Source organism: Phalacrocorax aristotelis, chromosome 2 (genome assembly GCF_949628215.1).
Source record: "Phalacrocorax aristotelis chromosome 2, bGulAri2.1, whole genome shotgun sequence".
NCBI classification, from domain to species: domain Eukaryota; kingdom Metazoa; phylum Chordata; class Aves; order Suliformes; family Phalacrocoracidae; genus Phalacrocorax; species Phalacrocorax aristotelis.
In genome coordinates this window covers 66291649-66305939 of record NC_134277.1, presented here as the reverse complement: position 1 = coordinate 66305939, position 14291 = coordinate 66291649, and the positions used below count along the sequence as shown (strand labels likewise).

The 14291-nt window shown below is 38.3% G+C and overlaps 1 protein-coding gene across 1 annotated transcript in view; it reads right to left on the bottom strand.

The window, feature by feature from the left end:
- Window positions 1–3928: 3928 nt before the first annotated feature.
- The window catches only part of DCDC2 (doublecortin domain containing 2), a 73713-nt gene continuing 63350 nt past the window's right edge, over window positions 3929–14291 (bottom strand). The window contains exons 9-11 of the mRNA XM_075083897.1: window positions 8327–8662; window positions 7335–7367; window positions 3929–7055 (exon numbers count right to left, since the gene is read on the bottom strand). Of these exons, the coding sequence (XP_074939998.1) occupies window positions 6948–7055; window positions 7335–7367; window positions 8327–8662 (477 nt within the window). The 3' untranslated portion in view covers window positions 3929–6947. The remainder of the gene's footprint in view (window positions 7056–7334; window positions 7368–8326; window positions 8663–14291) is intronic.

Below are 14291 nucleotides of genomic sequence, written 5' to 3'. Positions count from 1 at the left end.
GGGGTGGTACCCATTCCCTAAGTACTCACAAATAAAATTGCTATTCCCTCCTACCTCAAGCATTGACTTTGTGGTCTAATTCCCAGCTCCCTGATTCTGTGACACTCAACTGGTTCTTCCACAAAACTGCTTCAGCTGAAGGCTGGGGTACTTATCCCTCCCCTGCCAGGGCTGACTGTTCCCAGCCTCTCAAGCAGGAGTCCCAGAGACTCCCAACCAGTTTATCTCCTCCCAAGCAGCCGTGGTTCGCAGGCTGCAGCTGTGAGAAACAGGGGGTCTGAGCCTTGCTCACACAATTCACCTGTGCTGGGAAAGCGAGCCAAGGCCAGGCGAAAGGGACACAGCCAGCCAGCACAGCTCCCCAAGAGGTACACCCAAGGCTATGGCTATGTTGAAGCCTGCAGGGTGGAGGCTGCTTCTTCCCAGGAGGGGAGAGGGGACAAGCAGGGCAGACTACAGCCAGCGGTACTGGCCACGCTGCCAGAGCCAATCCTGACCACAAGAGCCAGAGTCACCATGTTGCAAGTTTCACCTGGGAAGCAGCTGGATCAGCCACTGGCATGCAACAAGCACACTCACAGTGTTGGCAAGTCTTGTTCAGCTACAGGAGAAAAGGGGGGGCTGGGAGCAGTTTTCTTAATGACTAATTTCAGTAAGGTTACCTTTTTTTAAAAAGTCTTGCTTAAAAATAAATGATGTAATCTTAATGTTTTTCAGCATCTTCACAGGATCTATCCTACCAGATAACGCATTGGATTTGGAGTATGAGCTTCTAGCAGTGCTGTTTCATTCTGTGGAAGAAACTCAAATGTTTTCATATTTGAAAGCTGACAAATATTTTTTTTGTTGTCGTTGTTTCTGATATAGATAGTATGAGAAAGAAGAAAGAATGAAAGGCCCTAAAAAGACTTGAAAGCAATGCAGTGAGTCTCAAGAAATGTAGTTTCCCTTTGACTCCTCTTATAAAACCTTCTGTTCAATGTCTCAGCACAGTCTCCCACTATGGGGAAAATGTGATTTTGCTCCAAATGGTTTAGGCTTGGGCAAAAGCCACTCTCATTGTCAGTTTACAGCGCAAGCACCGATTTGATCTGTAACACCCACGTCGACTCTGCCTCCCTTCCTGCATGCAGCCTGCCAGAGGGTGCTCCTCGTACCTCTGCAGCCCTGACACCCAAAGGCCAATCCACTGAATGTAGAAAAGCTTGGGTTGGTGGTGCTAGGGATCTCCTCTGTGTTTTGGCTCCTTCCCCTTTATTTGAGCTGACCCAATCCAATTACCTCCCAGTCCCTTTCTAACTTCTCCCCACACCCCTCAGGGGGCCTCACAAGTCCAACGTTCCTCAGGAAACAGGCTGAAGGAGAAGAAAACCCTAAAGCACAAGTAGCACAGTAAAAAGACCACACAACTCTCTCTATAGATATGTGCTTTTTGTTAACAAAGCCATCCTGCCACTTCACAGTAAAGGTTTTGATATACGTACCACCTCTGCAGCTATACTTTTTTTCACGTTTGTTTTAAAAAAAAAATGCCTAATTTTGTAGCAAGGGCAGCTACAGAGTAGCTCTTCGTGTTCCTTTTCTTCCTCTCTGAACAGACAGGAGGAAACCAGACCGTACTGAAGAGGGAAGGAGAGAAGGACATTTTGGACACAGCCCACCGTTCATCCAACACCACTGGAAGCTGTTACAGGGTCAACAGTGCTTTGGTATTACGTTATTTATGCTTTATTGCATGCCATTATTGCCTTTTGCAAGTGCCAGCCAAAGTTTCTCCTTCCTGTGAAGGTCAGCTTCTTCAAAGTAGGTGAGGAAGGGGAAGGATTTTGAAGTGGATCCCAAGTGGACATTATCCTTCCACATACCCAATTTTAGGCTCCTTCTTAAACTGCCTCTTTCATTAAGGGTGACTGAGCCCGGAACTCAGATATTTTATATCGTCCTCTGGAGGGCAATTTTCCTCCGGTCACAAACTGGAGAGCCTAGAGGACTGAAGCCAGTATAACCACCGAGGCCAAATGTGCTAAGTGCGGTGTTTGAAGACCTGGCTGGTGCTTTTTTGCATACCTGGAAGCTTGGAACAGGCCAGGACCTGACACTGGTTTTTACACTGAAATGCATGGACGCTAATCAGACTGTTCACAGTATAAATAGTATGCATAAATCCTCTGCCTTTGAAAGTCTGTTAATTACAATCACGGATCTACGTGTTCTCAATATACAGAACTGTGAATCATTTTACAGAGAATTAGATTCCTTCTAGTTTATATCAGATGAGATTTTCGAAACCTTTTAGGATTAGAGAGTAGAAGCTCTCAACTAATAAAACCTGTATTTTGCATTAAATTTCAGTCCCACTGAGGACAAGGGAAAAGTATAACTGAAATAGGGACTCATTTATAAAATTGCAAATATTAGAGCCAAGTATCATCACAGCGGTAGGTGACTGCAAGAAAAATATGAACATTTAAAGGCATTCCTAGTAACCACATAGGTTGTTGGAAGTCCGCCTACTGTTTCAAAATACCGTTTTGCTTAAATCAGATGTTTCCTGCACTGTAGCTAGTACTAAAGACCTTTGAAAGTTCAGGTATCACATGTTGTAGTCAAGACTTGTACTTAACTTTCTTGAATTTTCCAAATCCTGTCCACTTCCATATGACCCACGTAGCCCTCAGTCTGCTTTAGGCTGCTATTTCCGTTTTACTTCAGGGCTTCAAGCATTCTGAGCTTGGCTCAGCAAAGCACAAAAGTACACACATAACTTAAAAAGATGTGTTTTTATGAGGTTAGTTATTACTAGATTTAGCTATATTTTCTTGTATAATTATAGTAAATTTCAGCTACAATCAATAGTATTTTTTCCTATCACTAACACAATACAATGAGATTAGATTATTATATATGCCCATTATTTACGTGTGCAGTATGTGTGAACACACAGAAAATGCATGCAGTTACAGTGTTCACACACATGCCTGTAAGTTAAGGCATACAAATTTGCACATGCACAATAAACTAAGGATAGCAGATGGCTATACTGTCTATTGCCATGTCTAAGGCACTTCTTTTGATTAAAATTTAGATTGAAGACTATCAGCCACCCAAAGCAACACATTTTTGAGCTGCACCCCATTAAATCATTCTGATTGATACTACTTAATAATTATACCCTTCCTCGAGATACTTCATTTTGTACTTACATTTATTATCTAATGGCTATTTTAATGTGCCTTTGGGACAGTCCATCAAAATATCCAAGCAACAATCCTTTCCCCATATTTTCAAGTAATCAGAGTACACACACTTACTCTTTTTTCCTTCTGCATGCAGGTTTATTTCGCTTTACTTTAGACGAGGCTGAGCAGGGATTATATTTTCCCTATTTTCACCCATTTCTCTCTGGAAACTAACTTTATTTTGGCTCTGATATGTCAAAGCACCGAAGCATTAGATAAAATTTAATGAAAACTGCAGCCCTATGGGATTTAAGCATATGTTTTAATGCTTTCCTGAAATTAGGAATTTCAGCAGGGAGAGATCTAGAATTTTTGGTAGTTTTCTCAAGCATTGCCAGTGAACAGATAAAACTCGTATGTTATTTGCCGAGTACCAGCTGAACAGTATATACATACCGATAATCCTGTCCTAACCTGAATGATGACATTAAAAACTAGTGGCCGGTTTAACTGTGCTGTTATTCTTAGATTTATAACTTAGATTTATAACTACATAGCAGCTAAATTGACGGCATATTTTCTTTCACAGTTGCAATACCAAAACTATCAAATCTCTTTTTTTTTTCTTTAAGATCTAGATATGGAAGAATCCCATCAGCTGCAAAATCAACAGATTTATAAAAATCAGTCACCCAAAGATAGACTTAACAACCAACGGGCCTTGATACAAGACAAAACACAGTAACACCTGTATGCCAGTTCTCTTTAATAGCAAATTACATTTAAAAATAAAACCAAAATAAGAAAACAAGTCTTTAAAAAAAACACCTCAGAACTGTTGCATATAAGCTTAATAAAATAACATGATATAAGCTTAACAAAACAATGTATTTCTCATGTAAAACTGAGTTAGGCCGTCACACACAGCAAATCCAGACACAAAAGCAAGACCACCTGAATGCTTCTGGCTTAATTTCTACTTTAACATCAGAATTATTTGTTATGCATAAACTAATTTCTCTATATAAAAGAACCTGATACAAAATTCATGTTGTCAGTGGTGTAAGGTGAATGATAAAATGGTTATGCCTCTATTTCCAAAAAGTCCGATTGGCTATTCTGAAGAAATATATGCTGTCTTTCTTACAGGAAAGCAGAGGGGAAAACATTTTAAAGGCTGAATAACACTCATAGGGATTTAATGTTCCCATGAAAGAAAATTATCATATTACACTTCCCTAGAATTTAGTTTAAGCTTTTAAATGACTTTTATTGAGATCTGTAAGTCTTTTAAGCATGGAGGACACCAAACATTTGGGGAGGAGGGAAAAAATGGCAGAAACTGCAGACAGAGCTATAAATAGAAACCAAAGGGAGAAAAAGTATGACCACAAAAATCCCTCAGTTTCTTCTAAATATTGTTTCTAGGTACAACATTTTGAGGCAAACATTCTCCAAGTTAAGTATCTCCATCAGATATCTTTGGGTGTCGATTTAAATTCAAACTTTTGAGGATGAAGAACATCTCAGAGGTTATTCTAGTCATAATCTGCAATAAGATGACAGCAAGTAGAGTCCTGTATTTGGTACACCATTAACTTCTAGCAAAGGGCCCATTCATAGCAATGTCAATACAAGATCACTGTCATTTGTCTTGATCCAGCAACGCATTTAAGCCCGTGCTTACTGGTAAGCATATGAGCTATTCAGCTCTAAGAAAGCAAAGACGCAGCACTAGTCTTTTTCCCTGGTTGGCTTTGCACAGAAGGTTCAGTGAGTAAATTCCCCTAAGCTCCCCAAGGAGACAGAGCTGCCCTCTCTGCTGGCTAAGTATTGTTTGAGGGCTTTTAATGCTACTGCATATATTATTCCAGCACAGGATTAACTATAAAGGTACCTAGAGGATTTCTGTGTGTCATTTTTCCTCACTAGCATGTACAGTTATTTTATTCATTCTTTTTTTTGGGGGGGAGGGTTGGTTGCTTTTTACTTCTGCGTAACTTTAAATGTCTTCTTAAATCCCAGTGAAATCAAAGATATTTGGGCATAGGCTTAATTGCTGTATCAAATAAAAGAAGCATACATACTTGCTTAAGAGCTTGGCTAAGTTAGGAGCTTATTTTGAACTGATTACAAATGTAATATTCCCTCAGATCTTTGTCAGACAGTTCAACAAAGGACACACAAATTATAGACAACTTAGAGATGCTACATGGCATACTGTTCTAACCCCGTTCCTATGGGTTTTAACATTCTGGTTTTTATACTAACATTGCCAATACTCAGAAACGTGCTGAAGAATCTCTACATATTTCTACTCCACTGGAAAAACATATTTAATAGTTAGTAGAAAAAGTGAAGATGTTTGTATGAGTTTCAGCCATGACAAGTGGTTCTTCACAGTCCTCAAAGTACTTCAAGTTCAATTTGTTCATAAATGTAATTTTGGTCTTAATGGCATGAAATCAACAAAAATTACATTTAGTTTCTCATAGTAATAATTTACCATCATTAACAATAAGGAAACCCACTATTTCTTTTGTGTAATTAATGAAGTTATGCGCAGGGCTGTATTTCTATGAACTACAAAATTATGCCCATTACTAACAGAGAAACGATAAGAGCAATAGAATTGGTGTCATTAAAAGAACTAATACTGTGGATCAATGCCTTATTTACTAATGCAAATTAAGCCACAGCCTACCAGGAGCCAGCTTGCTCAAAAAGATGATGACACACTTCCAACTGTAAAGGCTATGTAAAGGATTCATAAATGCAGCAATTGTTGCCAACTTCTACAGAAAACCGACAGCCTCATCCTAACGTGTTTCATATTAAAATGGCTCCATTGACACCACTGGTTTCATGGCAATTTTGGTCTGAATCCAGGTCTATTGATTTTTTTTTCATTAATAAATTAAATTTCACATAGACTGAATTACAAATCCATCCAAACTCAGCTTTTGAAGCTAACCTGCTATATACTCTTCCTTTACTTTTTTTCACTATGATAACAACTCACTGTTTAGTGAATCGGTGCAGGATAATCAACAAAACTTCTTGCTGTAAACAGGAACAAGCTGCAGTATTGTAGGCTGTCTACATACATTCATAGTGCTAAATAAGTGTTATTTATGAATGTACAAACTAACAATTCTAATTAATATATTGAAAATCCACTATTTAGTAACATTAGGACTGACACCTCATTATAGTACACTATTTTTTGTGGGCATAAGTCCATTAAGTGAGGAACATATTCTAATTGTATCTTAATAGTATGCCTGGAAACCATATATATCATGTGGAATTTTAACGGAAAAATTACTTATGTCCTCATTAAAAGGAAAAATAGTTTTTCTTTTCTGAACAACTCAGCAAAGAAGTTCTGACATTGAATTTGGGCGAGGTGTGGTTTTTTTTCTCCTTTTTCTGGAACAGTGTCATTTTTGTGGTTATTCTATTACTGCTAACCAACTTACACCACAGAACAGTTGATTTATTTCAGACACTACTGTACAGTGCTCTTGTATTTCCCCCATCAAATTCTATCAGAAAATCTCACCTTGTAAAAATAATTCAGTGTTCTTCTAGTAGCTATTAATGTTTGTTTTCTGTATCAATCCATATGGCATTATCATCTCAGAACTCAATATGTGGGTACTCAACCTATTTTCCCATTATAAGTTATCAATCACAAAAAAACCCCACGCTTTATATTTAAAGTATTATAATCTTTCATTTTCTGCTCATTACATTTTTTTCTATCTATGCAACTGCAGCATAGTCATTGCTCTGGTCATTTTTTTCACTTTCCTGTGGGCTCGTGATTGTCACCCTTGGATTTGTGGATGTTTTTTCAAGATGGGAATCAACCTAGAGGAAAAAGGACAGGCAGTGTTAACTTCATTGGGTAACAATAGCTTCAGTTCATTTCAATATAGCGTTAGCACTTCATACTAAAATTTCCACAAGGTATTCTTAACATGAAAAAATGTTTTACAAGAGTGATCACATTAACATTTTTATTTACCTTATACTTATATACTTTCAAAGGAGAAAGTACTCAAATTACAGGTTCCCCCCCCCCCCGCCAAGTTCTTTCATCAAACACCCAGTTACCCACATATCTATTTAAAGTGAATGCTCACTCACCTTCTCCAATTCCATAAATAACTTCAAGCGTTTCTAAAAACAAACAAAAAATCAATACATCAAGCACAGAATAAATTCAGGGCCCAAGAAAATGTCACGTTACTCAGCTCTCTTAATTGAAAAATGTTCTTGTGTGTCATGCAGAAACAGAAGAAAGCCTAGTTGCAAGGTGCACGAAACCATTCCCAGTGTCACAAGAAGCAGAGGAAGAGTCTGGTTTTCAGCAGCCTATAGGCAGGGAATACGCAACAAGTTGTTCTGCTTCTGATGCTCAAGAATCCCGCTCTTCCCAGATCTGGATTCTCCCCATCAAACAAAACGCTTCATTTCCCACATTCTGTTTGCTGCTTAGTTCATCTGACCATCTGTGTAGTCCACTTTATTTTTCTGGGCTGCATACCTCCATGCGAGCCAACAGCATGTTACCGCATCTCCTAAATTAATGGGATATTTGCTTTTAAACCAACTAAGGCCCCTTGCTTTGAGAAACTTGTTTATCTTCACTGTCTTTTCCAATTTCTAAGAAAAGGATAAGAAAATTCCACAAAGCAATGGCAAGAGCCCTCTGTGAAATGCAACTTCTGTGAAAGTCAACTCATCAAAATAATGAGGCACTGTGGTTTCACGAACACACCCTTCTGCTCTACCCTAAAGGACAATATAGTGTGGAAATATACAATGATTATGCATTTTTGGAAATTGCAAGAATTTTTTTATTACTTTTTAAAAATTCAGCATACTCGGGAAAGCAGGAGATGCAGATTCATCAAATAGCAAGAAACATCTTCTTTCTCAGTTGGCTGGTATATAATGTAATTACTGATGTAACTGATCTATACAGACAGAAAACAGCTTTTCCCACAAAATGAAGTTCTTGTAAATGCTCTCTAGACCTTCTCAGGAGTGAGTTACTTACAGAGTAGCTGAGAATTCTAAGGCTGAGATGAATGAGGAGAACTTACGAACAACAAACTGAAAGAATAAACACTCACCTGGTTCTGACTGTCAGACTCCTCCTCTTTTATCTCTTCTTCAGGCTGAGGATCACCTTGGTAGTTCAAGTGCTCCATTCCCTCACCATTTCTGTCATTTTTCTTGCCATTTAAATGGATAAGTTCCTCTTCCTTTGCTTGGTCAATGTTCTCTGTTTCTTCTGCTTCATATTTGTAATTCTCATTTAATTTCTTCTTGTTTCCTTCCACTTCACTTCTCTCCCCAATTTCCTTTCCAGTCACCCCTGGATATTCTTCCTCTCCTGTAAATGCCTCCTCTCCCCTGTCATCTTCCTCTTCTGCATTTTCTTCTTCATCAACAGTTTCTGCTGGTCTCTGGTGAAAGGAAAAGCAGCAGCATTATGACGCATTTTAAATCAGAATGTTCCACACAATTCTGAAATGTGACAGACATAAAAATCACAATTACATCATTACTGGGGAGGAAGTATGCTAATTTGAGGTGTGTCTACATGGACAGGAGATTATGCTCCTCTACTAACACCCCATAATAAACTCCTACTCTATACAAAAAAACGTGTGAGACTTAAATATGTTATACTGTGTTAATCCATTTGACCATACTCAGAAAAAACCCTGGAATGCACTAGATTTAATTAATATAGCAACAGCTACTTTGTTCCAGCTAGTCCAGGTTCTCCGACATTCTAGCATTTAGTACGTACTTTTTTATAAAATCCCTTCACAATAAAATATCATACATCACTAGCCCACAAACTGTTCCCTAGGAAGCATTTTACCTACAGACCAGGCCACGCCATGCCAATCTGTCCTGTTGTGCAGCCTGTCATCTTTGCATCCACAGAAAAGTAGCAATAGAGATGAGGCAGACCTACTGGTCACTTCCATAACATCATTCCCCTTCCCAAAGAACCTTATGTAGGCTGAAACGGTTTGGATTTGACATTTAGCAATCAATTTTTCCCACACAGGGCCAGCAGAAAAGAGGAACAGGATCTCATGATCTTGTCCCATATTGAAGAACAGTAAGCAGAAACTCTCTATAGGTAAAGCTGAGAGCAGCATCATTTCATGACAACCTGGAAGACCGATGCACCTACTATCTAGTTTTTGTCATGTCTTCCAGTTTCAGTCTTGAAGATTCACCTTACTATTCAGTGAACCAATGCCTCTGCTGCCAAGATGACTTATGTACTTGTGCTAAGGTTTGCAGGAAAATAAAGAGAAAAAAAAATCCCACAGGAGTGACAGGGTGTTTACCTCCCACACAGCCTCATCAGACTCTAAATCTAAGCAAACAAGCTGAGAGAAACAGATTACTTCTTAATCAAAAGTGTTTGGAATTTTACTGTCATTAGCAGCTCCTTTATGCAGGCAGCTATCCGTTACAGACCTCTAAGTTATGTCTTCTAAAAATCTCTTTCCCTCACTAAAACTAACATTTCAAAAGAACTCTCTCATCACCTTCATCATATGCCAGTTCAGCAATGCCAACAACTGATTGAAGCCTCTTGATGAAACACCATGCTTTTGCTTTGACATCTAAGTAGCCACATAAGACAACTTTATTACTCCAGCGCACAACACCACGTTGACACAGCTTCAAAAAGGACAAGTCATTGTGTTGTAATAATCCATAGAATGACAAATAACTAGAAATATTGCATAGTTACCTGACCAGGTAAATAATGGCTCCATAAGTATTCTTTGAAGTACAGTAGTCTCTGTGTGTTTTTTATTCAAGCCTTCCTGACCCGCTTTCATCTGGTAACATCAAACTGGCCTTATTACCACTACAATAAAAATTAAACAAGCCAAGTCTTTACAGACACCTTCAAAGAAGGCACCATCCAAAGCAACCTTGAGCCAACTTTGGTAACCTCCAGCACATAAAGATAGCAAAGAATCTGTAGATCCGTAAGTTCTCAGAAGTTACCAGATAGTCTTATGTATGCGACCTACTAATTTGTTTTCAGTCTGCTAAGGAAACTAGCAGCTCTGGATTCTGACCAGAAACAGAGGAGGATGGGACAAATTAAATGCACTAGACACCACTAGTTAAGAGTCAGAGGTTTTGGTTTTGCTTGATGACACCTGATGGCTGTTACATTACAAACACCAAATGAAAGAAAACAAGAAAAGTAAAACCAGGCTTTCTCAGTTAACCATTGTAGTCATCCAAGATACTATTATTTGCAGCTTTTTTTTACTGCCTGATAATAGGTACAATCAGAAGATAATATCTGCCCTTGCCTAAACTGCTCTAGTACAGTGGCTCATTTTGGAATTCAGAAGAAGGTGTGCAGACTTTACGCCATGGTGTAAACATACATATCCTAATACATATGTTTTTATTGCTATGAAAGCATAGAAGCACAATGGACATTTGAGGGGCAGTAACTTCCTAAGGTGCTACACTAGCTAGACTCATTGGACCTTATCTGTCCAAAATAGGTGTGGATGCAAATTTTTTAAGAGTTAAAACTGAATAACATAGAAGATAAACACATCCTTATTGAACCATACCCAGAAACTCACTGGAAGTTCACAGGGAACTGGCATGAAATAGCATTCAAATTTCAACTAATTTGAATTGAACTAATTGCTTGAAAAATAATAGTACTAAACAAGATCAGTAAAACAAATCCCATTAGTGCAAGTATGTTTTGATAGAAACTGAAAATGTCAAGATAGCTGAGCATATTACTACAACAATTACTACTACTACAGACAAAAATGAAAAGTCATGTTTACAGCTAATAATTGGAAAACAAAATGCATTCTTCATTTAATCTCCTTTCAAGCTGCACTACATTAGAATGGACATTTCAAACAACTTAAAGTCATCATTGATCCAGAGGAAAAGACCTTCTGCAAGGTAATCTAAAATGCAGTATGGTTCCCACTGCATGCAGAGTCACAGGTAGGCTTTTAAATGTGAATATGACCACAGACAATGCATTTCAGAATGCACAGCAGACCTAAGACAGGACTGTAGGGAGGGAACTGAAGGCCACAAATCACCTGCAAATCATATATTGCTCTTTACATAAAAAGCGTGATATTTTCTACTAAGATCTTATTGATCTACTAGCTATGCATAAATTAGCATCCTCTATTTTAAGTACACCTTCTTCACTGAGAAAGATATACTTAGAAAAAGTTATATTTTTCATATTTAGGGAAGAAGAATGTTTATGTGCATATATTCATGCCGGGAGGAAAACAGAAAAATGGAGAAAACCAGAGGTTTTTATGGTCCAAAGCCTGAAAATGCTGTACATGCTTTACTTCACCTTCTTGAACAGTTCCAGTGATTTCAGTGAACCTGAAATAGTGAGCTAAAGCCTACATTAAAGTGATTGCTGGGTCAAGGTATAATTCAAAGTCCCCTGGAGTCAATGGGAACCTTTCCATTGAATTCAATACATTCCAGCTATCCCTCCACCTACAACTGTACAAAATGCCTATTATATATACATCAAAGTTATGGCAAACTCTGTTCGCTCAGTCAGAATAAATCAGGATGGCTGTATTGAAAGCAAAACAGGTATGCTGCTTCAGACCTACATGTCCTTGCAGAAATTATCAGACTCATTTCTAGAAGTCAGCAATGATCTCACATACTTAAGGAAAAGCAGCAACATTTCACATCTTAGTTTTTAGCTTTTCCTTCCTCCGTCTTCTTTTAAATAACCAGAATATTCCCAGTAAGAGCTTCCTATATGGAATGCATTGGCCAGATAGCCAAGACAGACGTGGGACTCTGCTGCTCCTCATTGCATCTAAGAAGTCAAGAGTTTGGCTTTCAGGTAGTGTGTTGGCTCACAGGAAGCCATACATTACATCTGGGATTCCGGTAAAAGCTCAGGGCATCTCGAATCCAGAGATCCAACTATATCTCCAGTCCTGAGTGACTGAGGCCTCTCACCACTTTAACACAACTAAACTAAACATGAGCATCAAATATTAATATCAACATGTTGACACAAGAGATTCTAGGATCATAACACTTCAAAAATTCATGTTGGAAGCACCCAGCCAGTTGTAGCCCAGGGTAATTAAACATGTATGCTGTAACAAATTACAGAATAAGCGTTGCTGTGCTACTTTAGTCCTGTGTCCACATCACAAAAACCAGCAGCACAGCTTGAGCCTGACAGCAATAAACCTAGGACTGGAGAAGCATGAGTGATTACATTCCTATTCTCTGAGGTAATTTTCATGGAGAAGTAGGCGACTTCTAGGACAGGGGACTTTTCTTGTGGCTGTAATGGATTACCCTCATTCCTCCTATAGTCAGAACTACTCATAGTAAGGTTTGTAGTTTTACCTTTTGTATGGTTGCAAGAAAATAGGAAGTAACCTTCTTTCTGGTATTGCTTGCCGCATTTTTTAAGTGAAGATGATGCTTTTGCTTTTTCCCACTTGAAAGTACAGTAGTTAGAATAACTAGTCTTCAAACTGTTCCCTGTGAGCACAATTCTTTGCTTGTCATGGACTAGCAATAAAAAGACTCACTGACAAAAGATTTGTACGTGTATATTGAGAGGCATATCCACCAAAGGCACGTAGAACAACTGAAGTCATTCTCAACTTCGTGCTGGAAACACAGACCCTGCTTGCCTTCTGGAAACCTCCTGACTTATCAGCAGGTTGATAAGGAACGGAGTGAATTTCATTTTGCATTCAAGAAGTACGATTGCTTGATGGTATTTTTAATCTCAGCAAAAACAGAGTGTTTAAAAAAGAAAGATGTATTCTAATTACACTCATCATGCTATCATACATTAAGAGCTACATTACCAAATGCCATCATCATTCAAAAGCAATATGTCAGGAAATCTTCAGACATTGAAGCATTTGGCTTCCTTTCCTCTAGGGATGCTAATGTAACCTCTCAGGTTTGTACATGAGTGATACTAGAATACTGAAAAGTGCAGTATCACAAATAATTTCAGGCAGAAATTATTTTGTACCATTAATGTAAAACATAATTTTGCTTTATTGAAGGCATTTGGAAATGTTTACTTGGCTAATGGTCACAACAGACAAACAATGAGGTAGACAACAAAAATCTTAATGCTCACAAATACTGGCATGAATACATCTCACAAATGCAGCATCAGGAACACTCAACTTGGATTGCACCAAACCTCTCCAGAACAGAGATGCCCCTTCTCCAACCCAGTCAGGAATGCTTTGTAGCCGCACTGCACAGATTCCAACAGCAAAACATTTTGTTCCCGAACCAGATAGGGTTGCTAAGTGACAGCAGCCCTCTTCTCTTCCACATCATTTACAAAACCCAGGCTCTTAAAACAAGCAAATGAATAGTTAAGAGTTCATCAGTCTTACACATCCCACATAATAAATGCACTGCTGTTCCTGAAGGCAAAAAAAGTCTTCATCTCCACAACATTTAAACTCCAACCTTTTTATGCATTGGATGCATTATTTATTTATCTATTTTTACAACAAATGCAGCACCTGAGACCAGAGTCTGATTTTTCATAAGATCAGAGCACCCAGAAATCTAACTGGAATGAAGGGAAACTGTAACCTGAAGTATTGATAAAACAGCTCTTCAAACTCTATTCCTCAGTTTCATCACGTGGTAACTGGAAGCGTGCATAATTCCTTAATCACAAGACAGATATGGCAGAGGAGAAAACATCTAATCAGATCCTTACTTTTTTAAGATGTACCAAAGCCAACGATGTTTTTCTCCGTCTATTTCACTGACAATCATGTCTAGTTTCTCCATAACATTTTCCATTTGTACATTAAAATTTACCTAAAATTTAGACCATATTTAGTGTGTTTGTAAATCTGTATATTCAAATACATACAGTATGATCTGTTCAGAATCCCTGTAGCCAATGAGAAAATTAATAAGCATGTAAAAAGAAGCCCTACTGAAGTTGCAAAAATACAGGAATGCTGGGTTTTTTTTTTTCCAGAAACAGTGTCTTCTACAGTG